The sequence below is a fragment of the Semicossyphus pulcher genome, unplaced genomic scaffold (assembly GCF_022749685.1).
Source record: "Semicossyphus pulcher isolate SPU_LCO1_2020_fin unplaced genomic scaffold, fSemPul1.0.p SCAF_6, whole genome shotgun sequence".
Lineage (NCBI taxonomy): Eukaryota > Metazoa > Chordata > Actinopteri > Labriformes > Labridae > Semicossyphus > Semicossyphus pulcher.
This window is the reverse complement of record NW_027211737.1, coordinates 12,778,501-12,806,360: the sequence shown is the minus strand read 5'-3', so window position 1 is coordinate 12,806,360 and position 27,860 is coordinate 12,778,501. Positions and strand designations below refer to the sequence as shown.

General features: G+C 41.0%; 3 protein-coding genes across 3 annotated transcripts in view; all 3 read right to left on the bottom strand.

Annotated features, from left to right (window-relative positions):
• sh2b3 (SH2B adaptor protein 3) overlaps positions 1 to 7,176 on the bottom strand; it is a 54,532-nt gene extending 47,356 nt beyond the window's left edge. The window contains exon 1 of the mRNA XM_069683818.1: positions 6,903 to 7,176. The gene's annotated coding sequence lies outside the window, so the exon portion shown is untranslated. The remainder of the gene's footprint in view (positions 1 to 6,902) is intronic.
• Positions 7,177 to 8,775: 1,599 nt separating this feature from the next.
• Positions 8,776 to 13,031, bottom strand: pheta1 (PH domain containing endocytic trafficking adaptor 1). The gene is made up of 3 exons (XM_069683104.1): positions 12,931 to 13,031; positions 12,343 to 12,454; positions 8,776 to 11,863 (listed from the first exon to the last, which is right to left on the bottom strand). Exon 3 carries the CDS (start codon positions 11,820 to 11,822, stop codon positions 10,929 to 10,931), a length of 894 nt encoding a protein of 297 aa, XP_069539205.1. The 5' UTR covers positions 11,823 to 11,863; positions 12,343 to 12,454; positions 12,931 to 13,031; the 3' UTR covers positions 8,776 to 10,928.
• Positions 13,032 to 15,263: 2,232 nt separating this feature from the next.
• prr16 (proline rich 16) lies at positions 15,264 to 27,657 on the bottom strand. Its single transcript, XM_069683420.1, has 3 exons — positions 27,436 to 27,657; positions 22,549 to 23,638; positions 15,264 to 17,048 (listed from the first exon to the last, which is right to left on the bottom strand). Exons 1-2 carry the CDS (start codon positions 27,568 to 27,570, stop codon positions 22,769 to 22,771), a joined length of 1,005 nt encoding a protein of 334 aa, XP_069539521.1. The 5' UTR covers positions 27,571 to 27,657; the 3' UTR covers positions 15,264 to 17,048; positions 22,549 to 22,768.
• Positions 27,658 to 27,860: the final 203 nt, after the last annotated feature.

Genomic DNA, 27,860 nt, shown 5'->3' with positions numbered 1-27,860 from the left:
AAAGACTCATCTTTTGTATTGCATACGCTGTTTGTTTGTTTCTCATGTGTAGGCAAAATACTTTGGGTACCATAGGGTTTTTGTTTTGGTTGGAGTATTCTCCAGCTCAGTCCTACATTCCCACAACAATGCAGGCTCCAACACAACACAATGCTGCTATTCTTGAGACGCACAGAAATAAAGCCCGGCAGCTTTCTGGCCATTTCCTGCGGCCTGGGAACGGAGCGAGGGAGGCAGGTTGGGAAAAGGCAAAAACTGAAAAAGGCTGGATCCATGACAGCAAGGAAATTGTTCAGAACAGGCGAGGATTTAAAGTCGGAAATCAACTACAAGCTCAAGTATCAAGCCGCTTTCCGCCTCTATGATGCAGTGGAACAAAAATCCAGGGCTAAGCTTTAAAGAAAACAGTCTATATAATACAGTATATGATTATTATGTGTCCAGTAATTCCCAATAACCAAGCAATATTCTCACCAACAAGCATCTTTCCAGCTGTCCTGCATCCTACCAGTGACTAATACAAAACGTCTCTCCATGGCCTGCAGTCTATCATTATCCTGCAAAGACAGACCCTGGCATGTCAAGGAAATACTAAAATATAGGGCTCACGCAGACATAATGACAGGCAAAAAAATAAAAAAGGACAAGTTAAGTTCTGGCTTTGGCTGTATGGTAAGATGTGATGTGAGAGGACGGGGGAGACTATGGGAACAAGGTCAGTTTGTGACTGTCAGGCTGCCTCCCTGGTTTTCTCCCTATGTTTGTCTTTTTATTACGCCATGCTACCTTTGTAAAGACTGACTTTTAGGGCTGAATGATGTGACCAAAAAAAAATCAGTTATAAAATCCCAACGCACAACAGAGAGTCCCTACTGTCAGTTTGCTGAAAGCGGCGTCAGCGCTCTGAATCACAGTGGACGGCAGAAGAAGAGGTTGCCCACAGTCTGATTATAAAGCAGTTTAATCAATTTCACCGACAGTGATCACCGTAGCAGAGCGCGTCAGAGCAGCCAACAGAGCAGCCAGCAGACTAGTGAAACCCAGCACTACCTCACTCTGTCCGGCTTCATGCTGACCTCTGTTCCTAACACCCTTCTCCACTTTCATCACAGTTAGTTTTGTGTTTTCTTATCTGTTAATCTCATTTCACAACACACTAACCCAAACCTAAATCTGAATACTGTTTGCATTGTTAAAGGTATAATAAGAAGGATTTTCATAGAAAAATAAAATATAAACTTTTACAAATATAATATAATATAAATCATCACTTATGGGCCTCTATACATGTGTGTTGGTCAGTATGTGTGCAGACCCTTGTGAGACCCTTCACTCTGCATCTATTCTGTTGTTTTGCTTTGCATGGGACGTTTTCAGGAGGGGCGCTGTTGTTGTGGTTCCCTGAGCCAATCACAGCGTACAGGTGAGTGTGGGAGTGGTTCAAATCAGCAACTGGGCCCCGTCAGACCGGCGAACATGGCTAAAGAGCGATGCAGAGTTGGCGTTCTTTCTGTTGGACAGGTAGGTGCCTCAAATCGGGTAGGACAAGCTAATCGGCGGTTAGCATGCTAGCACAAAGGTAACCGTGGTGCTGTCCTTGTTAGCTCCGCGGGGTGGGCGTGTCCTCGCACGAGAGAGTGAGAGTGAGCTTCTGGTGACGAAGAGCCCAGGAGGAGGGGCCCAGTTTGAATGTGTTGTTGACAAAACGCAAGGATAAATCCTACTTAATATACCTTTAAATGTACTGTGCGCATCTTAATACGAAGGAAAAACTGACACATTATCCTGCAAACACACTTTGAGCCCCTGAAAAATAAACACAAACTGAATGCACGTATTACACAACATCAGATACACATGCACTGAATACTTCAACTGTTTAGATATGTTTCTCAGCTACAAAGCCACCAAGAGCTGACCTCAACGTATTACTGGAAGCCTCAAACACAGGCTCAGTTTCTGAAAAGCTGAAAACAACAATCCATCATTCACAACTCGGTCGAGTCGAATCAATACAATTCAGCCAATTCAAGCTTTGCAGACTCAAATGTTCCAGCCGGGGAGAGTGCGACACAAATCTCTGCCTGAAATCCACAAAGTACTTTATGAATGAGTCATCTCTACTCATGATGCGTGTCTGATTCATTGTGAAGAACCATGATTAAGATGTGAGATATTATATATTATGTGTATATGTGTGTAACTGCGTGGGTGTTTCTTTGAGGGGTTTAGGTGGGAGGTAATCGACCCTTCAGTCACATTGATCAGCTGTGAATCATCAGCTGGCATCTGATTTCCTGGAAGAATAATTCAGGAGGTTTAAACTTTTCCACATTGGGACTAATAATGAGCTGAGCGAGTTTGCACTTAGAAAACACCACTGTCTGACACAACAAAAGTTCCCAAGAATCCCCTGCAGCACTTTTTTCATTATGTTGAGGTTATGTGACATGATGCATGTGAGACTGCGTGTTCCTACTTTCACTTCAACTTTGACATGACTCCCATTTCTGTGAAACACACACACACTCAAGGGAACTAACACAAAAGGCGTTTGGTGTGTATGAATGCAGGTCTGCACCAGTAACGATTGCTTAATAGGCGTATTTTTTCAGTTAAATGATAAATTGTTTGGTCTATATGTTGTGAAATCAGAGCATTAGCAATTTTTCAGAGCCCACAGTTCAAAAGCTAATGATATTTAATTCAAGAGAAGCGAAAAATTTCAGAAGCTAAAACTAAGTCTGGTGTATCGACTTGATACCTTTATGGAAGCAGGTAAAAGTAGTACTAAAACCGTGTCAATCAAACAATGCATGCATTCGATCCTTTTTACCAAAACACAACTATTTGTGTGATTTCACGAACAGCAAATCACAGAACGCCTTCTTTAATTCAATAAGAGGTGTGACTGGCCCCCGACTGCAGCAGCTATAACTCAAACAATTCCAAACAGCAGAAGCGCTGTTCTTTTTCACGACAAGGTCTTCATTAAGCACATTTCGCTCTTCTCTCCTTCTGTAGCTACCGTGCTACTTAACCTCGCAGTTGCCACCATATTGACAAAGATTAAACTGAAGGTAGACAGATGGTAAGGACTTGATCTGATCTGATCCATGTCCACAGGGGGGCATGCAATTATTTTGCATAATGAGTGTGACTATATGGCATGTATACTAGGGCTGCTCAGTTGATCGAATTTTAATCTCAATTATGATTTTGGCTTCCAACGATTATAAAAATTAAAAAAAAGAATCGAGTTAAAACGATTATTTTGCCGCACTCCGTTTCGCAATGATGCTCTCATTTGGTCCTGTGATATAAATCCAGCACACCCCTCTCCCTCAGCAGTGACATTTGCCCCGCCCACACTCGCTCACTCGCCAGGATGTAGTGGCATGTAGTTCAGCCCGAGCCAAGATGACGGACAGAGAGCCTTTGGTCACCAAGAAAGGTAAAAGTAATTCCATTGTTTGGAAACACTTAATACTGTGCAAGATTTGTTACACGGTGGTGTCTGCTCTGCACCACAAAGGAACACGACCAATTTGTTTAATCACCTAAAATTCAATCAGTTGCCAATGACTGAATAATGTTAAAATTGAATAATGTTTGAAGTTCAAGAAAATACAATGTGAAAGACCCTTTTTTAAGACAAAAGGTAAATAAATGGAAGTCATTTGACTTTGAGTTGAGTAATCGCTTTAAATAATCGTGATCTCAATTATTGACCAAAATAATCCTGATTATGGTTTTTGCCATAATCGAGCAGCCCTAATGTAAACATTAAATAAATTAGCGTATCATTGCGTATTAGGCGTTTTTTTGCATTGTGTTAATGAGCATTTTCATATCGCGATGATAATGAAAATGCCATTAATTGTGCCGCCCTACTTGGTATGGTATTGTGTATTTTTTAACAACAGCCTGCCTGAGCTAAAACCATAGAATATTTGGGATTTTTGCTTGAAAATGACGAACGATTAATCTATTATCAAAATATATTGAATAAGGTTGACTTTTCCATTATTCGAAAGCAAACCTTTATGGGTGTGTTCCTTCTGAAAAGTTTGAGTGGGGAGCTTGGAGAAAACAACAATCTTGTCCCCATCCTTCTTCTTAAGTGCGTACGCACAAACTCACAAAAATATATTAATGTATAACAAATGTAGAGCCTAAAAGCCAATGCATTTAAAGCATTATCCTCACACTGCTGCAGCTAAACCGGGCCTATAATCAACATTCTTTCAACGAAAGAACAGGGGAGCATTGGGGTAAACACACAAATACACACAGACACACACAGCCTCTAATTATTGCTGCTTTGGAGAAAAACAGACCGGCACGCATGCCTGCCCCCCCAAACGCTTGCAAAAAGCGTGCACACACACGCAATAACTTAACCCCACTGTATGCTGTGTGTGTGTGTGTGTGTGTGTGTGTGTGTGTATGTGTGTGTGTGTGGGGGGTGAGAATCCAAAGTTAAGTCTGAGATTTTTAGGATTAGCTGTTTGGGTGGCCAAGTCTTGTACGAGTCACATCTCACATACACACACAAACTGCTAGAAAACACGTGTGTTACTCTGTAAAATGTCCCCACTGACACAGAGAAGAGCTTTCTTTTTTTCACATGTTCTGTCCTCTTTCTTCGTCATGTATCCTCAGCAGATTCCTACTTCTGTCTGTCTGCAAATTAATCTCCCACGGTTCCTCTCTTCCCCCCGCCCCTATTTTTCAGCTTTCTTGGAACCCCAGAGGGAAACAGAGGAGCTGGCGTCCGATAACATCGCAGTTAAAGACATGGAACCATGACATTGTCTGATCCACTACTGATAGACGAGGCTTCAGAGTCCACTATTTTCTACTTTCTTCCATGTCTGCAACAACACATACATGCATGATATACACAAAGGTAAAAAACATTGCAAAAATGACTAATAAAGTTCAGTCTTTTCTTTACCGGTAATATCTTTCAAACAACTACCGAGATAAATTTGAGTTGTGGTGCATAAAATCCTGAACAACATAATCATGTCATGTTGGAGAAAATCCTATTATAATCATGCTAAAAAAGTGTCACCCCCCTCTCTTGGGGAAAGTCCAGGACTTCAAGTGCTTAACATGAAAAGCAGAAATATTATCATTGTTTAATGAGCCTTGATGATTTTTGTCAATACTATGTGATTGCAGTTGAGGTTTGAGGTTTTACTTTAGTCATGTATGAGCCATTTACACAGGCAGAAATCAACTTCTCTTATCCATTCATTACAGAGTAAAAGAGAAGTGAAGACAGCACCAAGATTTCCAAACTGTCAGAAACCAAGGATGTCTGTAGGGAAGTAAACACTTTCTGAAATTCATGACAAATATTTGTAACTATAAGTGCCAATTAGGGCTCTGAAGCTGCACTGAACCTTTAAATTATAGTCAACCTTTTGTCTGGGGCCCACAGTCTGCCATGGAAAATATTATGTTTGGTTTAGCTTGAGTTACATCCCCACCCTAGAGGCATTTTTTTTCTGTCTTTTGTGCTTCAATGACTCAAGGTGTTACAACTGTCACATCTAGAAGAGTGAACAAAGAACGCCGACCCCAGCCTGTTGCCGGGATTACTGTCGAAGGTAAATACAGTATGTACCTCAAAAACATGTTTTTATATGTCTTAGATAATGTACATTTTTAAAGAAGGCCTGGCAATGTGACACAGGTGTTGGCCAGATGATACTTGTGCAATATGAAGACATATACATTTGATAATCAGGGATTTTATCACCGCCGCTTTCGTATCTTTGGCTGTATGTAGGCGAATGTGAGTAATGTTACAAAAAATGTGCAAAAATGCTAATTGCTATATTTGAATTCAATATGTTAGTCATCTTATAAGCCACAAAACAGACATTCCTGATAAGATTATACGTAACACCACCTATCGATTTGAAAAACAAAAATCACTATTCTGGGAATACTGAAACTACAAACCTGTTGCCTCAGAGTTTCAAAGCAAAAACACAAAGGGCACCTTTTACTTTGAAATAATATCCTCCTGTGTACACACACACACACACACACACACACAGATATGAATAGAAGTGAATCCCCTCCAAAACAGACACTAAAATTACTGTTTTGATTTACTGCTACACACACAGCCCTGCACTGTGAAAGCCAGTGGCTGCTCCCCACTTGTTCCTGTTCAGCATCCAGAGTCATGAGGGGAGACCACTGATCTGAGCACGCGCACACTCACGCGTTAGCAACAAACAATACCTGTATATCTGCCACACACAACAACAATGTTCAAATTCTAAGATCATACTGTTAATGTTGTTGTTATTTATGAGGGTTAATGGACAGTAATGTGACTTGTTTAATGTCTGGCTCAATGTTTAGCCCATTCACATGTAGTCACAACAGGTTTCATATTGCGACATCACCATGGTGACCACCGCTGACAGATCAGCGCCAAATTATGTGGAAAATGTCACAGAAACGCTCAAACACTTAAGCTACCATTAAGTTACAAAAAAGCACGTTTTGTGTGCATATTTTTTGCAAACCATCTTTGCTAAAGTGATGCCAAGCAGCTCAAGGACACAAAATCCGGTAGTGGTGGTGTGACAGGACTAGTTTTAATAGAAAACTTTACTTTTGGGCTCCAAAGAAGTCTGCGCAAACACCGCCGGACTGAGCCGGAGTGAAGCAAAGCCCTTTAAACGAAACAGGAGCACATTTTCTGAAGATTATGAGTGAAGAAAAATGTACTTTTTGACGGAAGCTATGTCCACATTACTGCTGTGGTCGTTTTGGGGTTATCGCCCATGTGTTTACAGTTTAATTACCACTTTAATGATGTTTAAAGCACTTTAAGAGTGGAAGTTAATAAAAGCTGACTACATACTCACATTCTCCGTTATCTCGGATGGGCACCCACCGCAGCACGACGACTAACCAACAAGTTGGACTTCGCATAACGGAAATGTGTCGAGAAGCATCTAAAGTAACTTAAAACGACGTCGGAGAGGAGCAACAGAAACTGGACACCGGAGGAGAAGCTGCGTGACAAAAAGCTCGTGGCTGTCTCTCTCATTGTGAGTGCACGCGACGGTTCCTCAAAGCAAAAAAAAAAGAGGAAAGAAAACTTCTAGCCACGAACTAAACGCTGAGAAAAGTGGGGACTCTTCATTTCCGTTGTCAAAAAATGTGCCGCGGTCCAGCTCCTGTATCAAGTCGGCGGAATCCCAACAACAGAGCTTCCGGTTCGATCTTTTCAAAATAAGAGACGCATATGCGCTCGCGCAAGGAACACTGGAAACTATGGCCGGGTTTACCCACTAGAGGGTACAAACGACCTATGGGAAAGGGGCTCGGAAGTGTTAGTAGCTACATTTTAAAAATATTCCGTTAAAGAAGTGAAAGAAAGTCCTGCTTTCAGGAATTTACTTTATGGTATCTTGGCAAAAATGTACTCAAAGCACGGAGGTGAAAGTACTCATTTGCAAGTAAAATGGGCTATATATTACTGTATATTATGCTGAATGAAATATGAAATATACTAATGCATTAATATGTAAGAATCATTTTAACTATGTAACTACCTGTTGTGGATAAAATTTATGTAAATGAGTTCAGTAGTCGAGAGTTAGTTAGTATTTATGAGGAAATGATTGTAGCCTACTTTTTACTCTACTAAGTTAGCCTAATAGCTACTTTTTAATTAACCTACCCCGCTCTACATAAAGTAATTTGAATAAGCCCCACTTTTACCAGCTCCAACATTAGAGGGATACAAACATTAATCCTTCAATAATAATATTACATTGATATTACATACATTATTCTGACATGAGCCATTTACTTTTCAACTTTGGCATTCATCAAGCATTAAAAAGTAAAATATCTGCAATAACTCAGAGTGGTTATTTGATTTTACAGACAATTTATAAATGCTACCTTTTACTTGAGAGGCAAATATTGTACGCATCCAATCCAAGTTACCCATTGGTGTTCTAGAAATTAGTGTATAGACATGAAGAGGTGATATGCAAGAACTTAATTTAACCCAATTTCCTTAATATATCACCTAATGATAAATGGGTGCAACAAGGGATATGTCCATCTTAGGTATTGTCTCCCTTTTATCACTCCTAGCTACAGCCTATGCAGTCTAATACAAGGGTCCTGAAAAAAGATAATACCTTTTTGAGCTTGATAGTGCACAATATTTGGTTGAACAGTTAAAAAATGTGCATTGTGTTAAAATTATCAGGTATTTCTTTCACTGACGATGGGCTAAATAACACAAAGACAACGCTGTAAAGTCCAATACAATTCTAATCCCAAAGTGTTCAGTTGAATCAATACTCGCGTAAAACTCTTTCAAAAAAACAACATTGTAAACTACATAAAAGGAGGATCCATAAATGGTCTGTTGTATCAGACTGCGGCAGTTAAACCTGAAGTCAAGGGTTTGAGACTAGTTTAAAGCTGTGTCACAGTGACCCCTGGTGAGAGACAGGCTGAATAGCACTAAGAATGTGTGTTTAGTAATATAGGCCAGCAGGTTTTGCATGAATTCAAGAGAACCATCATGCTGTTGTTGTCGTCTGCAAAAAGAACAATGGAAAACAGCTATACCTAAAATAGAAATACCAATTTTTAAAAAAAATGCTACTTTCTTATAAAGAAAACTAAACCTTCAGTCAACAGTTATTGTGATCACAGGAAACAGAACTGTCAACACATGTTAAAACAAATTAAGAGTTTTTATTGAGTGGTTTGCATTTTTATAGTACCATAGAAGGAAAATGTGTTAAACATGTTTGGTCATTTAAAATAATACTCACATTGTGTGCTACAACATTGAATTTCTTTAAACAACAATTGTTGAATCAATCGGTGAACAAAAGAATATACTGTAAGTTGAATTTTTCATTTGGCACTCCTCTATAATGATAGATACTATTATCATTTAAATGTATAATTTGACACACATAAATTATTTTCAATAATATTGCAGAAATAAACAGACATTTGTCATCCTAAATTACAGTAATGCTCTTCTGGAATGAATAAAATTGGCACTGGAATAATAATTTTGTGTAATAAATGTCAAAAGCATACTGCCTCAATACTGCTGTATCCACGCTGCACTGCTCCTCCCCACACTGTCGTTTCAATCCAAGCTATGTGCACAACGGTAATGATAGTGCTGTGCATAGATGCAGACTGAAGGAGCACAGCCATTGTCAAAAAGTGATTGCAACAAGATGAACCTTTGCAAGAAAGCAAAACAGCAGTCAGTCAAAAAAAAGAGGTGAAGGTAAACCCTCCAATCACTGCAGAAGTACAGTATGGTAATATCTGCGAGTGCATTAAAAGAGTTATAAAGATAACATAAGGCACATAAGAAATAAAATGTAAACAGCTGTGATATGATTGGATATAGAAATACCGTATGGGCAGTCACTTTAAAGGGTCCATTTTGCAGACTGCTGATGTTAATTTCCAACATGGAATATTTATACACAAACCAAGAAGTTAGATTTTGACGTACATTATAGTCCTCTTGCAGTTTCCCTCATTCATTAACATTCAGTTTAATCAGCTGTGACAAACAAGCCAACAGTAACAAAAAGCAACAGATTAAGACAATTCGATTGTAAAATATGAAATTATTTGGACAATTAAAACAAGTGTTAAGTCCTGTAAGGTAAAGGATGTGAAATACAAGAGTCAATAGAGAAGTAAGTGACAAGCATTCTTATGACACGGCATCATCTGGCCGATGGCTAACAAGGGCTAAAAATACCAGAGTGCTGCTCTGAGCAAGGCATCCAGCTCCCACCACGGTCCCCAGTGAGTGTCGAGAGGATGCTCTGACCTCAGCAGCCAGATGTGCCCCAGTGGGAGTATGGAGCAGAATCTGGACTAATGTTCTTCCACAACACTTATTATCCCCAGAGTCTCACCCTCATTCCTCTTCAGGTCAACAGATTAAAGCAATCTTATGTATCACAGTTAAAGTTGTTTGAAGTTGCAGGAAACTGGAAATGCTGTTTTTTTTCGCTCTTGAAAGATGTTTATTGTCCCGCTGCTATTCCAACTAGATTGTTGTCAAGTGTACAAACAGCTTCCCTCTTTTATTTTATCACCTTTATTTCTTGGCTTAAATGCTCGGCTCTGAAAGTTGCGAATTTTGTGTCAACATGATAAGAGAAAAGCTTGGACACCGATCGTACAGCTGTGGGAATTTCTGTTACCTTCACCATTTTATGTCTAGTGATTGTATCACTTCAGCAACTTACCTATTTTTGTGCAATGTCCTTAGATCAAAATATAGTGCTTTTCTTATGTAATTTGCATAAAAGATTCCCTCCATAGGAAAAACTGACTAAACTGTGGTCATTAAGAGATTATTTGTGGTGTTGTCTGTATTCTTGTCATGCTAAGCACAAAAGTCTGCATGTGCAGCTATAGCGAAACACGACTTTAGATCTAGTTTCCGACAGCTTCAAATAAAGTGGACCCCACAGTAATTGCACAAGTATATCCTAAATATTATACTGGCAATATAATAATAATCAAGCCATAAGATATGATCTGCTACAAGGTCATTCAAAGGCAAACTCTTTGCCTCTTATAATAAAGAAAATATGATTTTTTGTTTGATATTTCTTATTGTACTTGGCAAATGAACTGTGCAAAAGAAAAAAGAGCATATTTTGTGTTTGTCGGATTGTACAATGGATTGTGTTAATGTTACGAGAGATTGATTCCCCTGTGCCAGACAAGATCTGGAAGCAATCACGCATTTTTCATTTGTCATTTTTGATTGGTCATAAGACTGCAAGTTGTACATAAGGGTGTTGCAATCCTTCAAAAGGAATGATAAAACTGTGGAAAAAAAGAGATGATCCATCTCTATTAGTTTACTGGCCCTGCAGCCACTGCACTCTCAGCTCCTCCACCTCCTTTCCGTACCAGTCATGGAGTTTGGAGAAGCAGCCGGTGCCAGGGGAGACGGGGCTTTCCAGAGATGCTCCTCTTCTCCTGGGTGGGACTGGTGGAGCCCTCACGCCATCAGGCCCATAACCAGTTACTGTGTTATTCCCAGAGTCACCACAGGCTTCCCAGGCCACACAAGCTGTCTCAACATAGCCATTAGCCAAGGCAGCTGGTGGTTTACTCCATATAACCCCGTTCTCCTTTGAGTACTCAGAGATGAGCTGTCCCTCATCCTGGAGGCTCCTTTGTGCAGAGAAGGGGACTGACATGGCAGCGGCACTTGATGATGATGATACTGAAGACAAAGATGATGATGAAGAAGATGCTCCAGACCTGGTTCGTGCCACCTGGCTTCGCCTGGAGGTCTTAGACCTGGCCTGCAGGCCTCCAACTCCCATCCCAACACAGCTACCTCCTGCAGCCTCCTGGATCTCCTCCAACTGCCTCTCCAGCTCTTTCACCACCAGCCTCATGTAGTCAAAGCTGGCCCTCGACAATGCTTTCACCCAGGACTCCATGGCTGCTTGGTTCTCTGCAGCCATCTTGTACACCCGTGCTTTGGCACAGTCAAACTTGATGGCGAAGGCGAACTCCTCGGCTGACTCGCACAGCTCCACGGTGCATCCCTCCAGGACGATGACACCGATGGGTTCTCGGCTGTCGCGTTCCTCAAAGTAGAAGAGCATGTTGCTCTTAAGGACAAACCAGCGCCGGTGATAGGCTGTGTTGCGTTCACCCTTTTTGAACAGGAAACCTGTCTTGTCTGGCGGTGAGTCACAGGTGGCGTAGTGCGCCACGCTGCGTTCGTTGAGCTTCATCTTCTTCACTCCTTCTTCTCCACAACAGATTCTTGAATTATCTAAAAATCATTTGAAAGACAGATATTGCTGAAAGTCTCTATCTGTTTAACTCGATCTACTCTATCTAGCCTCCTATCTACTGAGCCATCCTGTCAGCCCTCATACTTTCACTTGTATTTCATCTGTCATGGTACAAAGGCAAAGAACCTGAAAAACATTGTTTCTCACTGCTAATGTATGCCAACTTTAAAAGCTAGTTTATACAACAGGAATTAACTGTTCGTTTTTATGCTACGATATCACATGATCAGCTATAAACTAAGGCTCAGACATTCCCAAACAACCACTAATCCAAGTTTAATCTGCTAAGGAGTTAGTAAATTAAGGTATGGCTTAACACTCCTGTAACTTCATACATCTATTTTCTTAGAATTACTTGTTTCTTACTGGGGTCGTCACTCATATCATCAGTGAAAAGTACAAGCATACTGGACACATTTTGTCAATATTCTACGCATGAAAATATTTTTTAACTTACGTGACTATCTCATGTCCAGATGACATCCACCCCTGTGCTCCCATGACATCTGGATCTAGTTGATTAACACGCCTCCCATCTTCATAGTTTTTTCTGTCTCTCCAAAAGAAGGCTGGAAAAGGGAAAACAATGGTTTAAATCGGTAACTTACACTGGCTGCTTTATACAACTGTGAGAGGAGATAACGGCCGTGTGAAGAGGTCGACGTCGATGGCAACAATGTTACCGATTAGCAGTTTTTTCCATCTCTTCGGGCTATAAGCGTGCCTGGACCAGTGATTCAGTCTGGTTGATTAGTGATCACAAGCGTCTGACACATCAGCACTTTACGAGAATGCATCACTGGCTAACTTACAGTAACAGTTTCCTTAACATTTGAACAAAACTACAAATAGACGCTGTCTGAAAGTAGCTCCTCTGTGCCAACTAGCGTGTAGGGACTTTTTTGAATACAAATGGCATCCAGCGTCAGCATTTTTCACCAACCCGCTGGGCACGAGCTAACACTTAACGCTACAACTGGACGCTGTGAGTGAATTAAACTCACAATTTATGACAGTATTTTGATAAGAAGGTGTTCTTTATTACCTTCAGATAAGGACGCCTTCTCCTGACAGACAGATAATGTCCCCGTTGTTTATTATTTTCGCCTCCTTCTTTCTTTCCTTTTTCCTTCCTTCTTTCCCTGTCACGTGACTGACAGGGAAGGCGCATGTTGTATTGTACATGGCCAGCTTGAGTGGACGGGGTTATCATTGCAGCCTTCCCGTCGTTGTGGTGAAACGGCTGCCAGCCGGATGAGCGATAGCGAAAAACAAGCGCTCCTCGTCTTTGCCCTTGGAAAGGTGGCAGTTTATACAGCTGCTCCCAGCGGTTCCACCTTCATGAATAGATGGATGGTCCAGGGACGCCTCATACATTCTTTGACTAATACGGATTCAAATTAAGCTTTATTCATCCAGTATTTGTTAACAAAACGAGGAATTTGACTTAATTTTAGAATTTAGGTTGCTCTCAATGTACTTAAACATCCCCTTATATATTTGTTTTTACAATTTTAATGTTTATTATATATGAGTAAACAAAATATTGTATAAAAGTGTGTATTTATACAAGTCAAGTGTTTCTGTAATTGGTAAACCGAAACTAATAGTGCAAAGAAATATTAAGTTTCTAAAGTGGGTACAGTTTATGTATGTATACTTGTCAGTATACAGCTGGCAGGATATGTACACTTACCGGCCACTTCATTAGGTACACCTGAAAAATCGAATGTAATCCAATACACCAGCTGAACCATAAGATTTGCTTTTATGTTGCCTGTAATGTACAGGCTTTTTTCTAAGCTGTCGCAGAGGTGTTAATTCAATTATATTTCAGCATGAAGGTCATAATTGGTGTTGGGGCTGTACTGAGCTGCATCATATTCAGAGGTGTTTCTAATACTCTGGCCCCTCGTGTATGTAAATAGGGAGGACAAAAAATTAGAGACACATCTCAATATAATTTAGGTCAGCTCAACAACACCTTTCACTATGGCCTCAGTAATAAACATAATATAATTTACACACTTCCGACTCTCAACAAAACAAGAGTCAACAAAAACTAAACTTCATAAAAGCAAAATCCATGGCAGTGCTGTTGTATTGAACTGTACTAGATTGTACAGGCATACCTAATGAAATTACCGCTGAGTGTATATTTCACAGTAAAGTATGATATGTATGATATAAAATACAGTATGTATTTACAGCTATATAGAACGATATAAATGCAAAAATGCACTTTTAGTTAACACACAGGTTAAAAGAATCGCCCCTGGCGTGTCTTGTTTTTTTATCCTGATCAAATAATATTTTAAGCCTTTGCTAATACAATCTGATATTGATTTTGAATATATTTTTGTGCACTTCCCCTCAATATAGCAGCCCAGTGCATACTTAATGTACTGTGAAACAAATGTGCTTACTAAAGCAAGCTGGATATGATTGAAAACAGAATAGCTCTGCTTTAATGTCTCAGGCTTCCTATATTTATCATATGCTGTATAATATATTTGTAGAGGAGTGTTAAGTGTGGATCTGCTGAGGCAGGAAGGTATGGAAAGGATTGAGACAGCCTTTCTTTATGTGCAGCGTGAACAAAACAGTTCCAACAAACAACTGAACGTTTAAGGTTAAATCTGCAGACATACAACAATGGGTGTTTGTTTGTGTGTAAGGGGTTCAATCAGATTATTAGGAGAATTATAATGCGGCTTTGACAAAATTGTATAAACGCCACCATGGTTAAGTAGTAAAAACATTTTTCTTCTTTGACCTTCTGACAGCTGCCCAGGTCAACCTCAAACCTCCTCTACCACTGAACAAGCCTTGCTCAAGAGCACCAAGTCAGAGAGTTACTTGTTACAAGCATGTTTTTTTCTTGTGCAGTTTTTTCCAGTTCATGGATGTGATCTTGTGACTTTGCGGTTCCAAAATTCCTCTAGGCCACTGCTGCCCTGCTCCTGTAACCCTGTCCTTCATTTTTATAGCAGTGAACGGCTGGATTCGGCCTGTGTTATAGCGTCTGACAAGCCACTCTGAATTCATTAGAATATCTTATCGAGGTCTTTAACACCGCCAGCCTGCTATCTCATCACACTAATCTTCAATTAACTGATGCAGCTGCTGGGGCCATTTAATGTATTTTTCTTTCTGAACGGTTTGCTCACACTGCTTTTGGTAACTATGATTAAGGACGACACTTTTGCAGTCAGTTTCATTTCCTCTATTTGACACCCAGTTCAAGTTGTGATATTTTAAGAGTCATTTTAAGAGCACAGTTTATTGTAGATCATAGACATAAAAAATAGACTGTCTGTAAATGAAATTATTGCTCAGTCCATAACATATACACAGACACAGACATCAAGTGTAAAGTATTTACTTCTCACAAGTTATTTTCCAACAGTTTGTGGACACAACAAAATACCACTGACATTCCAGTCTTCTTTAAAACTGATTCTCAATAGATCTGAAGGTTTTTTTTACTGAATTCAGTTTGTGTCCAGTGAGAACAAAGAGGTGGAGTTTACAAGTGTGGTGCCTCCAGTCTGAATGAGGAGAGAGGCTGAGTGTATTTTTGAGTGTTTTTCATCCATGTTTTGATCCAAAATGACCAATGCAACCAATGTTTTCACCAACATTTATTCTACCCTTCAATCAGTTTTTCCATTTCTCAAATTTGTCTCTGGGTTTGATAAGTGCAATAAAAAGCATGTTTATTAGTGAATTACCAATGACTCATCGGCCTTTGCGATGTGATAAAGCCCAGGACATTTGCCAGGTAGTGGCTGCAGAAATAACCTGACCGACATCATGTGAGGAAATAAGATGGGAAAACTTCTTAACTCTGTATCATAGAGTGCACAGCTACCTGCATGTTGGACCCTCCAACAGACAGCCTCTCCACAGAAATGCATAGGAAAACACAGTGATGGCAGGACAAAGTGAAGAGTCAGTCATGCATTCAGTCCCATGCCTACTTTCAGATAAAGCACAACTAGGTATTTGGTTTACGCCTTTTATCTTCTTCGTCTTACAGTCTCCTTCCTACAATTCAACCCATTCTGTAAAGTTTTTTTGAAGTGATAATACTTAAGCACTTGTTTTAATCCATACAAACACCATCCTGTTGCTATATTTAAATGACTCATCTTGCTATTCCCTGCTGAAAAAAAGTACCTCAAAGGAATGTCAGCTTCATCTAAATACCTCTCAGTCATCCGACACAATATCAAAAATATCATCTCTTTAAATGTTAAAGTCTCTGTAGAAAAATGCCTGAAATATATAGATATCAAACATGTACATGTGTATTTGTATACAAAGAAAATTTGATGCAAATTATTACTTCTTCAAGGATCCTTTAAAGCTGTATCTATGCCACCGTACTCTATCTGCATGTTGTTGTGGAAAAAGAAACATAGCCTGCATGGCACCAGTTGAGCACAAACATTTTGATGTACGATGACGATAATGTCTGGACACAGATCAGTGACCACACCACCATTCATTTCAAACCATTAGTCTCTCCAAAAATACACTGTGATTGTGCGTATTGCACAATATATATTATTTTCTCCTTATCTGCAGTCCAGCAGAGCAGCGGTTTGCTCGCAGGCAGAGCTGCCGGGCTCTCCAGACACAAACAATTACAATTCTTAAAAGGCAAAATCCATTGGTTGAGTGGAGCTATTGATTTCCATCTGAGTATGCAGAGAGCAAAAGACATCAATGAAATATTGGCTGACATCATTTCACCCCATCTTGTACCTCTTCATCTAAACTTGCCTCTTTACTTTTGATGATAGGGTTTCAGCAGCATTCTAATCTTCATTTAAAGATTTCTATGTAATAAAAATATCACTTCTATAAATTCATCTGTCTGTATGCTTTTACATACAGTGACTGCCCTTCCTCCTCCTATGTTTAACATTGCTCTAGCACACAACTCTGCCTGGACGTTGTTCATTGCTCACAAGTCAAAATATGAATTTGTTTAGATGATCTCCTAGTGGCTGAGAGTGATTAGCGCTTTAGGTAAAAAAATAAACAGGTTGATGCTTGGCCTCAGCTCCGGATCCTCCCCCATGATCAAGCAGAGTTAAAAGGTGTGTGAAACAAGCCTCCCCTCCACGTGAATCTCAAGTATCTCAACGGGCTCTGCAGAGGAAGAAGAGGAAACACATTAGTGAGAATATCTGACGGCACAGAGGAGAGATATCTTAAACAGCAGTCACTGCACCGAAAGTAGATTTTTTAAAGTGGGAAATTAAATATGTCAAGGTATCGCTGCCCACACACAAGCACCCAGACACGTACACACAAGTCATAAAACAGGACTGAGCTGTCTGGCCCTCTGTGAATTAAAAAGCATCGCAGTGACTCGTGTCCCTCCTTAAACAGCTGTCATCTCTCACTCAGGTCTGGAGTTGCTCAATGAGCAGAGGACCCCATCTGGGTGGTCGTGGCTCTTAATGTACCAATCCAATCCTGCTGCTGAGATCTTGTGTACCTTCCCCGCGTAAGGTGCAGCTGATGCCTCTAACTTTTAACTCCAAACAAGCGTGAAATCTTCAGATTAAGTTTGCTTCACCCCAAAAGCCTTTTCCCACACACATGGCTGCATGCCTGTTTCCGGTCTCATACACCTTCAAACACATGCGCACATCTCCCTTAAACATTAAAATGTATGCATACGAGTGCATGCACACATTTTGACAAGGACAAACACGCGCACATGCCCACACACTTTCCCACATCATGACTTTGTCTGAGTCACAGATAAAGAAGACGAGCCAGAATCCATGCCCAGTGAGCACCAGATCTACTTTTGTATGCTCTGATGTTTGGTAAAGTAGGTCATGTCTATTTTGTATTCTAATGAACTTTGCATACAATATCTCCATTACAGATGTAATGCCTCTGGCACGAGACGCCGCAGTTATTTGGCTTTTATTTTGTGTAGTGCTTTCCTCGTAACGTTGTCATTTTCTATGATCATAATGAAAGTTAGTGGATTGAGGGAAACTAAAATCAAAGTAAATGATGCATGCAGAATTGGGATGATCAAATAGACAAGTGTGTGTCTTGGCAGACTATCATCACCAACAATCAGACAGAGAAACAACAGCTAATTAATATTCACTGGCAAAATGTGTGTCTCACTCTGACACATTTATCAGGTTTTATTGCACGCGGTGCTCTGTGCCAGGTTGGGAATGGGATTAAGACAATACATTATAGGAAGCACAAGAAGCACACACATGACTATTGTGTATGAATAAGACTACAAATCAGAGTAACAGGTTTACATTTGCAAACTATCAATCAACATCAGCATTCAGCGCAGAGAGATTTTCAATTAATTATGGAAGCAGCAGGTTTCCTCATTAACCCGATGAAGTGAGGTGTTACATTAGTGACGTCAGTTAAAATGTAAACACGAAACCTTTAAATGGAGGAGCTGCCGCACACGGTAATTTATCAGCAGGTGCATAACAAACAGGAGTCGGACCTTCGTGCCAAGAAGGTTGTTTGTAATTCAAAAGGTAAGAAGTGAAGCATGCTGCAGATCTGGCAAGAAAAAAAAGTGGGTGAACTTCTTGATTAAACATACAAATGCAAATGTCAAGCGTCAGATATGTTTTATTAATAGATACCCCACCCACATGTATATAGAGATACATGTGCGCAGAAAGATTGTTATGCATACAGCTGCTGCCGAGTGGGAGTGAAGCATCATTCCAAGGGAGTAAGAAAGAATTGAAGACAGGGTAAGAGAGAGAGAGAGAGCGAGTCAGGGAGAGAGGGACGGAGAGAGAGATAGGTGGGCTATGAACTAGAGCTGTGAGCTGTAGGGAGTAGGTCAGTACAGTTGAGTCAGTCCTGACTCACGATGGAGGCGGTGAAGATCCACCTCCTCCCTGCCCATTACAACTTTATTCTCCAGCCTGGAGCGCTGCAGCTCAGATAGCCATTACCAAAACAGAGAAGAACTCCTACACCCTGTGGTCAGAGGAGCGCTGGTTTCTGTGCTACAGGAACAATCTGATAACAAGTCATGGATTTATCAAACAATGCACGGCTTTTCCGAGCATGAGGGCCCCGATTTTTGCAACGTGATCTGGTCAGCCGGTGCAAATGTCAGAATCGTTTCTCCCACTCCTCTCTGTGGGTGCCATTAATGCATGCATATTAGTGTGTTTTCATCAAGTCATCCTCTCCACACTTCTGAGAGCGCTGATAAATAGTTTAAGCTTATTCGACCTTAAAATGTAAGGTTAAGCAGGATGTGACTGGATATGACTTGACATTTATTTTTGAAGTGCAACAATACATCACGAATAGGGCTGAAAGCTCAATATTCTTTTGGTGCCAACCAAAGTGTCATTAAAATATGAAATATACGACGACTGAAAGCTGAGAGTGTCTAATCTGTCAGGTAAGATTCACAATCTTCCTGATTTTGACAGTGGTGGACAAAGTACGCAACTTCATTACTTGAGTCAAAGTATAGATACTCCTGTTCAAATATTACTCCAATACAAGTTAAGGTCGCTCAGTTAAATTATTACTGGAGTACTTGCTATTAAAAATACAAAAGTATTCAAACTACTTTTTTGTAGGCTGTAAGTTTGAGCGCAGTAAACAGAGAATCATTCTTCATTTCAAAAACCTCTAACACGGGCTGAAGATATGGCCACGGGTGCTCAGGTGGAGAAATCGCAATCCTTCTCTGCCGTAGGCATCATTACCACTATTAACGTCCTGCCTGATCTGAGTGACGTTTGCTCTGCGTTTGTTCTACGTTCAGCCATGGAGACGCGCAAATTACAGGTACGAGAGCACCACTTAGACAAACCACACGTAGAACTACACAAACAGTTAACTGCCTTTCAGATTTTAGAAAAGAAAAGAAAATTCATCAGCTGACTTCAGAGCAAAAGTAGAGAGTAATGAGAACGTTCAGAGAAATGTAGTGGAGTCAAATGTACTTGTCTTTCAAGTGTAGCAGAGTAAAAGTATTAAGTTCCCCCCAAAAATAATACTTAAGTAAAGTACAGATACTCAAAACATGTACTTAAGTACAGTACTCAAGTACATTTACTTGGTTACTGTCCACCCCTGGATTTTGATCAATGATTTTATATAAAGCCAAAGCTCTTACAGTACAGTTGCTTGTGTAGAGTAGCATATTAAATTTCATAATTGTGGCTTCTTTTGGGAATACATTTTATTAGCAAAATTCAATAAAGACGGTTCAATAAAGTTCTGTTTGGTTCTGGTACTAACACTTTGGCAGTTTATCAGCTAGGTTCAAAAACAATTTCAACAATACCCCAGTGAGCACTGTGTCCAACAATGTCATTAGTAATAAGAACCCAGATTGTTATTTGGAAAAAGGAAATTTGAACAGTTACTGTAATAGCTCTAAAAGTGCTCTTATCAAAGCTTAATCAACTTTGCATCTCAGCGAGTTTTGGCCTTACAAAAACAGAAACACTTAATTTTGAAAAGAACATTGGTGCTGATGTTTTAAAGAAAAAAGGGAATTATATGTTTGACCTTATTTGCCAAACACTTTGCAATGCCGCAAAAGCAATTTTCAAAAAGAGAAAAAAAAGAAAACATGCACAGAGAAAATAAACGAGAGTGCAGATGCCTTTACTTTTTCAATGTGGGCACTTAATCATACAACGCCAAGTCCACTGTGTCAATTTCCTCGCTTCATTGAATAGTGCACAGCAGCAAAAGCCCTCCTGAGCTGCATCTATTGATGATCCTGGCTGCACTCCATTCTGTAGCACACTACTCTGCTCTGTGTGTGTGTGCGTGTGTTTATGTGTGTGTGTGTGATCATGCTGCTGCCAGACTCATTTAGAACCATTAATACAAAGTAAATACAGTGAATGTTCTGCACTGAGAGCAATCATCTTGAGAACAAACATGCATCCCTATACGGCTCTAAGAAGCAACAAACACAATACAGCCAAACCAGCATCAGCCTCCACCGCATTACAGTTCCTCTCTCTGCTCCCCCCCCCATCACACTCTTACCCCCCCCTTCCTTCTGTGCCCCCAACTCTCTCACTCCTTCTCATTTTTCTCATGGCTGAATATCCGCTGATCCCTAATCCAGACGCCGATTTTAGATGTGTAAGGCCAGCGAGGTCATGCAATGGATTTAGTCATCAGTGAGTGCTATTTTATACCCTCATTTTCTCAGCTGGAACCTCTAAGCTTCTCATCCCCACAATGCTAAACACACACAAATGATCTATGTATTAAATGTGCTGCACAGCTCCTTACATTTCTGTCCCTTTCCTTACCTTAATTTTCCCTCTTTGTTCGCTCTCTCTCTGTTTATAATAAAAAATATGTGCAGCAGCAGCAGCAGCAGCTCGGAGCTTTGTCAGAGCTAATGTTGGTACAAAGGCTATCTGAGGCAGTACTGTTATCTCCTGTAGTCTAATCCAGCTAATTAAGGGCATTGCTGGGAGGAAGGTGCTACTATTCTCATCTAACTCCGGGGTATGCTGTCTCCCCAAGTCTGCCAAACTGACATGTGCTTTTACACACACCTTTGCACACACACAGAAACATTCACGCACAAACAACATTCTTGGACACTCGTTTTGGAAATTATCTAAGACGTATGGGAAATTTACACACACGCACACGCAGGCTTCATGAAATATTCTTCTTAATAAGAGCTCATAAAGTGGAGACTACCGGCTGCTCATACAGACGAGGTATGACATTTCACTGATTTATAATTCCCCTAACGAAATTAAGTCCATCATTTTTACTGCCTGATTCTCTCCACTCATGAGCTTAATTGATTAGTTTACTGTCCGCTTAGTCCCATCGATAGAACAGTGAGCGAATAAGGAAGTCTACAGATAAGGGAATTGAGTTGCTAAACATGATTTAGGAAAATGAAATACAAGATCATTCAATTAGAATTTACTGATTTGCAGACACAAGCCAATATAGCAATTTTGTCATACTAGACTTCTGTCTCCTACCCAGCCCTCTGTCACTCTCCTCTCATTTTCTCTCCCATATTTCACTCGTCAGCAAAATGGGACTTGTAAAGACAAAAGATGATGAAGAGAGAGAGGAAGTATGAACCCGCTTGTCAATCGCTCATCCCTAATTGTTCATTAAGGGAAGGTATGGATGTCACAGCCGGTTTGCAGTGACTTTATTCAAGTGTGTGTGTGTGTGTGTGTGGTGGGGAGTTACTTTTGAAGACGTAGGTGTCGGTGTATGGGAAGATCTTTAGGGCTTTGGATGAAATCTGAGGGAAGCGGGTTTTCTTGTTTCATCCAGAAGGACATGAATTAATTAGAGGCTACTCTGAAAGAACTTCCTAAATGTGAACCTTGTTAGTACCAAGAGCTTGCAGACGGGCACATACAATTTAGTTTAAGTGTTGTCAGCAGTCTCTCTGGAAGTTTTTTTTAAGTCTCTGATCATTCTACTGTCAATGCTCACAGCCTACAAACATCACACTCCGCACACATACGCCTACGCATACACCCACAAATATAAACACATGTGCATGCCTAGTAGATAAACAAACTTGTACTCAGACTCACAGATATGCGTCAGCGCACACATGCAATTGCTCCTTTTTTTGTTCACAAACACTCACCGCTTCTTCCTGATCTCCCTGCGTACATCTCAGTGCCCATGGCGATGGCTTTCTCTCTGTTCCACTCATTCTATCCATCCTTTTGTTTCCTATTTCCCAACTCTTCCTCTCTCTGTTTGGAAAAATCCAAAGTTCATCTGGAGTAGAAAGCGCTCATAAAGTAGAAAACACTATGAATGATTCAAGAATGTTTAAGTTAGACAGAACAAGCGGTTCGGCGTCAAACTGTGGTAGTGGTTGATTTGCGTAGGATTGTTTTCTGGGGTTTGAGGGAAGCCGGGTGAGGAGGCACACAAGGCGGAGGAGTGTTTGTCGTTGGAGGGAAACTGTGGCTCATCGAGAGGCCGCCGTTTTCCAACATCAGTTCATGAGGAAGAGCGTGAGGAGGGGGAGGGGAGGAGGACGAGCAGCAGTGCACCGGGCTGAGCCTCAAGTCGCTCAGCTCGGCCTGTATGTGAAGTTCTGTGTCGTCTACATCATACTGGAGGTCACAGTCTGGGCAGTAGCCGTGGTACTGGACCTTCTCACTGAAGCGCACACGCTCCCTTTCACGAGACTCCCTGCCGGGCGCCTTGGGGCATTTGTTCTTTTCATGGCGGAGAAGAGGCATGGGTCTGGGTAATGTAGGAACAAGACCCGACTCAGGGATTCCGCCGTCATTAGCAATGAAACATGGCATGGAGGAGAATAAATCCCTGTTTGGTTTCAAAGGAAAAACACCTCCATTCCTCATTACAGACCCGGCAGCCTTGGATATATTCCCTGATAACACTAATGTTGGATGAGGCAGATTCTTTATGTTGTGATCCTCGGCTCTCAGCGGGGTGAGTCTGGGTGGAGGTAGGGGAGGGTGGGCTTTCTTGAGGACAGTCAGGACTGCATGAGGGTGGGGAGGGATGGGGGCGATGGGCGCAGGTGTTTTGAAGATGCAGTCATCAGGGAAGAGCTTCATCTTCTCCAGGCTGGAGGCGGTGGTGGTGGTGGTGGTGGAGCTGGAGCTGGAGTTGAGCGTGTCCGTCTTAGAGCTGTCTGTCATTCCGTCCTCCTCCAGTTGCAGGTCACCAGTCAGGGTATCGATGTCATGAACAACCTGGAGACAAGAGGAGGAAATGTCACTGTGACAGCGGAGGTCACAAATAATAAACAACGTGCCATGAGGGGAAGAAATATCACCTGCAACCATGTCAGGTAATGAAAACACTAGGGCACTGGTGACTGAGAAAAGAAGGATGATGCTGATAGAAACCTGGAGGGCAAAAACTGTTGGTTGAAAAATTACTTCTTGCTGATGTCTTTGTCCCATCAATTTCTTGTTGGATAAGCTGAACACTTCAGTGTATTAAATTTAAGGAAGATAAACTTTGATTTAAGAGTTTGATCATGAGATTTAAGGTGAAGTGAGATATTTCTATGACAACCAGGCTTGGGAGAAAAGAAATATCACAATTTATGGGAACACCCATGAGTCTGCCAGACTCCCATGAGCCTGCCAGACTCTGATTTAATTGATATACTACAAGGAAGTAATAATACAAAACCAGTGTCCGGAATTAATGAACAATGCACCCGATACATAACGCATACGAGTATAGCGGACAAAGACAAACACAAGGACTTATCAAATAGAAAAGGAGGCAGGTAGGAAAAATCAAGACAGTCACTCTCCATCTGGGAAAGTGACAAAGTCAAAGATTAAGAAAAATATCAAAACAAGAAAGTCGGAGAGAGAATGAGCTTCTGTGACACTAAAATAAATAGTCATAGTTCTTAACACAGCGGGAAACAATTCATTATGGCCTGAATCAATTCCAAGAAAACAACCTTGGTATAAAAGAAAGGCGATAGATGTCTTACAAAAAGCAAAAGACAAATCAAATCGGTTATCAACTCTGCAAGCAACACAATGTGAAAGAGCAACCACAATCAGTTACAGTGGTGCAGTAATGTGCCCAGTGTGCCAGAGGAGGGAAAAGGAGACAAAGCATAAGAAATGCACTGTGACAAAGTGAATATTTTTTGAGCGAGCAATGAGCCAAGCTGAGAACTAGTTTAATATTTGAATGAATCTGCAAACTTGAACTGTAAGGTCATTTATGAACACGGCGCACTGCAGGTCATAACGATGATCATAACAATTTTGTAATAAAGAGAAGATGGCAGAAAAGCTCTGCTGAGTGCAGTAGAGTTGATTATGAGATTTAGTCTCAGGACGCTGTGCATGCAGGAGATATTTAGATCCAAAGAGACTTTCTTTGTCATCCAAGAGGAAATTTGTTTTCACAGCTTGCATAGGGAGATATTAAAGAACTGTTGGAGCAAATATTTGGTGTGTTGCCACTCTAAAGGCAATAAGCAAGACTGGCAGGAGTTGTAAGGAGGCAGCAGCACCAGCTGAGATTGTACTGTAAAGTTGCATACACTCTTATTTTAGACGAAAAAACATACTGAGGAACACATTCTTTGAGGGCATGATGCTTATCTGAATTTAACGCAATATCCACCAATTAATGTGCACCAATCTAAGGCCAAGAAGACAATGACTACACAATAAATCAATGGACATAGTTACTCTCCCACACATTTATGTCTAGAGCGCTAAAACAACACCTGAACGAGTTTATAGTTCGTGCACAAATATAGAAGTTGGAGCGAGCAAACTGTGAGACATTCGTATGCTGGATTCAATTAAAAAATGAGTTTCGCAAACAGAATAGACATGGATCTAGCTCAACTCTGCTGGGAAATAATAACTGATATTCAACACTAAAATGTCCATGGTCTTCAGCCATTTACAGAGACCCGTCCAAAAACATTCCCTTTGGAGACGGTTCTCTTCCCAGGGTGGAGTTATTATTGCCTCCATGCCCAGAACTGAAGTGCAGTTGGACATTTTATTACTGGCTGTCTGACTACAGAAGATCCAGCACTCAGTGAGCCCAAATAAAGTCTGATATAAGTTAAGCTGAGCACGTCCAAGTCCACTTTATCAACGCTGGAAAAAAACTGTTGGACTAACCGTGAGAAAAACGTACCACAAATGAGAGTGACTGTGTTTCTCTTTACAGATGTCATTAAATAATTATGACATGATAATCTTCTCATGTTTTCCTGAATCTATAATGCCCATGTTGAAGTATGCAGTGTAGGAGCCGACTGTACAATACAACTGCTATCATCCAAGGGTTTGAAAATGCAGGTCCAAACAGGGGCTGGAAACAAGAAAGAAATGAAGAAAAGAGTGATGAGGAGAGAGACAGAGAGCAGGAAAGAGTGACTGAGAGGGAGAGATAAAGCAAAAGATAGAAGTCTAGGTCAGAGAATGCAATGGAGCTTAACTCTCCATGCTGTCTTTAAATGGATAATTTACTGGGACACACACACACACACAAGAGGTAATATCAATATCCCAGTGTGCAGCCTCTGCTGTAGGCCAGGCAGCGACGGTGTCTGTGCCAAGCATCTGGGCAGGGTCACTCCTCACAGCCAGGCTCGGTTCCAGCCCTGTCTGTGAGTTATAACAGATAACTGCATTTCAAATGGATTATACCCCAAACACTGGCTTTGATAGCAGCAGCCCCGCGAGGTATGTGTTTAGTGTGTGCGGCGTCAGAATAACTGATCTTCTATACAACTTCCTATTAAGAAACAAAGAACAAAGAAAGAGGGCACATCACAGAAAAGCACAATAGACACATTACACTTCCTTCATGTTCTTGTTATATGTGGTGCTCGCTGTGAGACATTTTAAATGGCTGTAACACACAAAAGAAAGTCACATTCAGATCAAGTTAAGAAAATGTAGAGAAAAGACAGCAGAGAGACAGAAGGAGACAGATGCTGTGTCGACGACCCATCCATAATGTAGGAACCAGAGGCTGTACGCCATAGGGTTTTATTAAAATGACAGCCTGTCATGTTCGGGTGAGAGGTTCAGCTCAGCAGGCCAAATGCCTGGTGTGTCGCTGCTAAAGGAATGTAAACACGAAAACAGGTAGACTGCAGGTTATTACAACTGAGGTGGCAGCATGGGATTCACTGACTGGCATGAGAGGAAACACTGATTTGAAGCAGGCACTGCAACACGCAGTGAATACATTTAAAGAAAACGTGTCTCCGCACAGAGGTATTCTTGGCTCAATGAGAACAACTTTCTGTATATAAAAGATACATTAAATATCTTCATATAATCCCTGAATCCCTCAGAGGTCCTCCCTAATTCCCATTCAGCACTCTTGTCTCAGCATCACTGAGATTTGAATCTGACAGCTCTGAGAGTTTTGATCTTAGGGCTCTGTGGAGAGAAGGAGAAAGACAGCAGACAACAAGGGATAAAGAAGGGATGAAGATGATTGTCTGTGATAAATACAGACGTGGGGAAAGACAAAGAGAAGTGAAGATAAAGAGAGAGCCACCACGGGATGATTGAGGGAGATGAAAAGTAAAAAGGAAAGACAACTGCTCTATTAATTCGAAGCAAACAACAGTCAGCATTAAGATGATGAAATGCCATGCAAAAGTGCCTTCCTGGTTGTACCAACTTGTCCATGAAATATTAATTGTGATTACATTTTTCTCACTTTCATTGAAGCCTGTGTGAGTGAGGGTGAAGAGGCTGTCCTGTCATTTCACACCTCACATGCTCCTGAGCCAAATGTCTCTCACGTTACAGATAATGATCACATATATTAGTGGGCAGGGGGAGGTGCATGTCTGTATGTTTGTGTATGTGTCTGAGTGTGTTGTCATAGCCCTTTTCCAGGCCCTAGTGTGGTGGACGTCAGCCACTAATGTCTTCTCAGACAAGGTTGCAGAGACAGAGCATGTAGGAAATAACATAACACATGTGCTTGTGAGCAAGGCGTTGTATGGTGTTTCCTGTTCATTTACCTCTTTGAGCTCTTTGGCTACATCCTTGAGGTCTCCCAGGATGGTTTCCAAATTCTCCACGATTGTCTTGATCTCCTTTTTCACTTTCACTTTGGAGACTACTCCTTCAGCCTCTGCATTTGGTGTCCCTGACATTCTTCAGTTTATGGCACAATCTATATCGTGAAGGATCTAAAGTCAAATCCTTTGGTTGACACGCTGCCACTTTGCCAACGCATTATTTAGTCCTCCGCTCCCTTCACTTTTGCTCCTACATCACGGCCAGGACGGAACGAAGTGGCGTCGGGCAGCGTTCTATATCTACCACTAGGCATGCGCAATAGAGCGTAACACAGAAAATAACGGTTATGTCAAAATATTGTATCATACTGTCTGCGAAGCGGGCGCCCGTCCACAGGTTTGTTCACCTTACACCTTCATGTCCA

What these genes read in the sequence shown, in the direction of transcription:
- pheta1 (XM_069683104.1), bottom strand. Translation starts at nt 11,822, where the DNA reads ATGAAGCTCAACGAACGCAGCGTGGCGCACTACGCCACCTGTGACTCA.
- prr16 (XM_069683420.1), bottom strand. Translation starts at nt 27,570, where the DNA reads ATGTCAGGGACACCAAATGCAGAGGCTGAAGGAGTAGTCTCCAAAGTG. An exon ending in TAGCCAAAGAGCTCAAAGAG is followed by an intron (nt 23,639 to 27,435) that starts GTAAATGAACAG and finishes TCTTGTCTCCAG; the next exon opens with GTTGTTCATGACATCGATAC.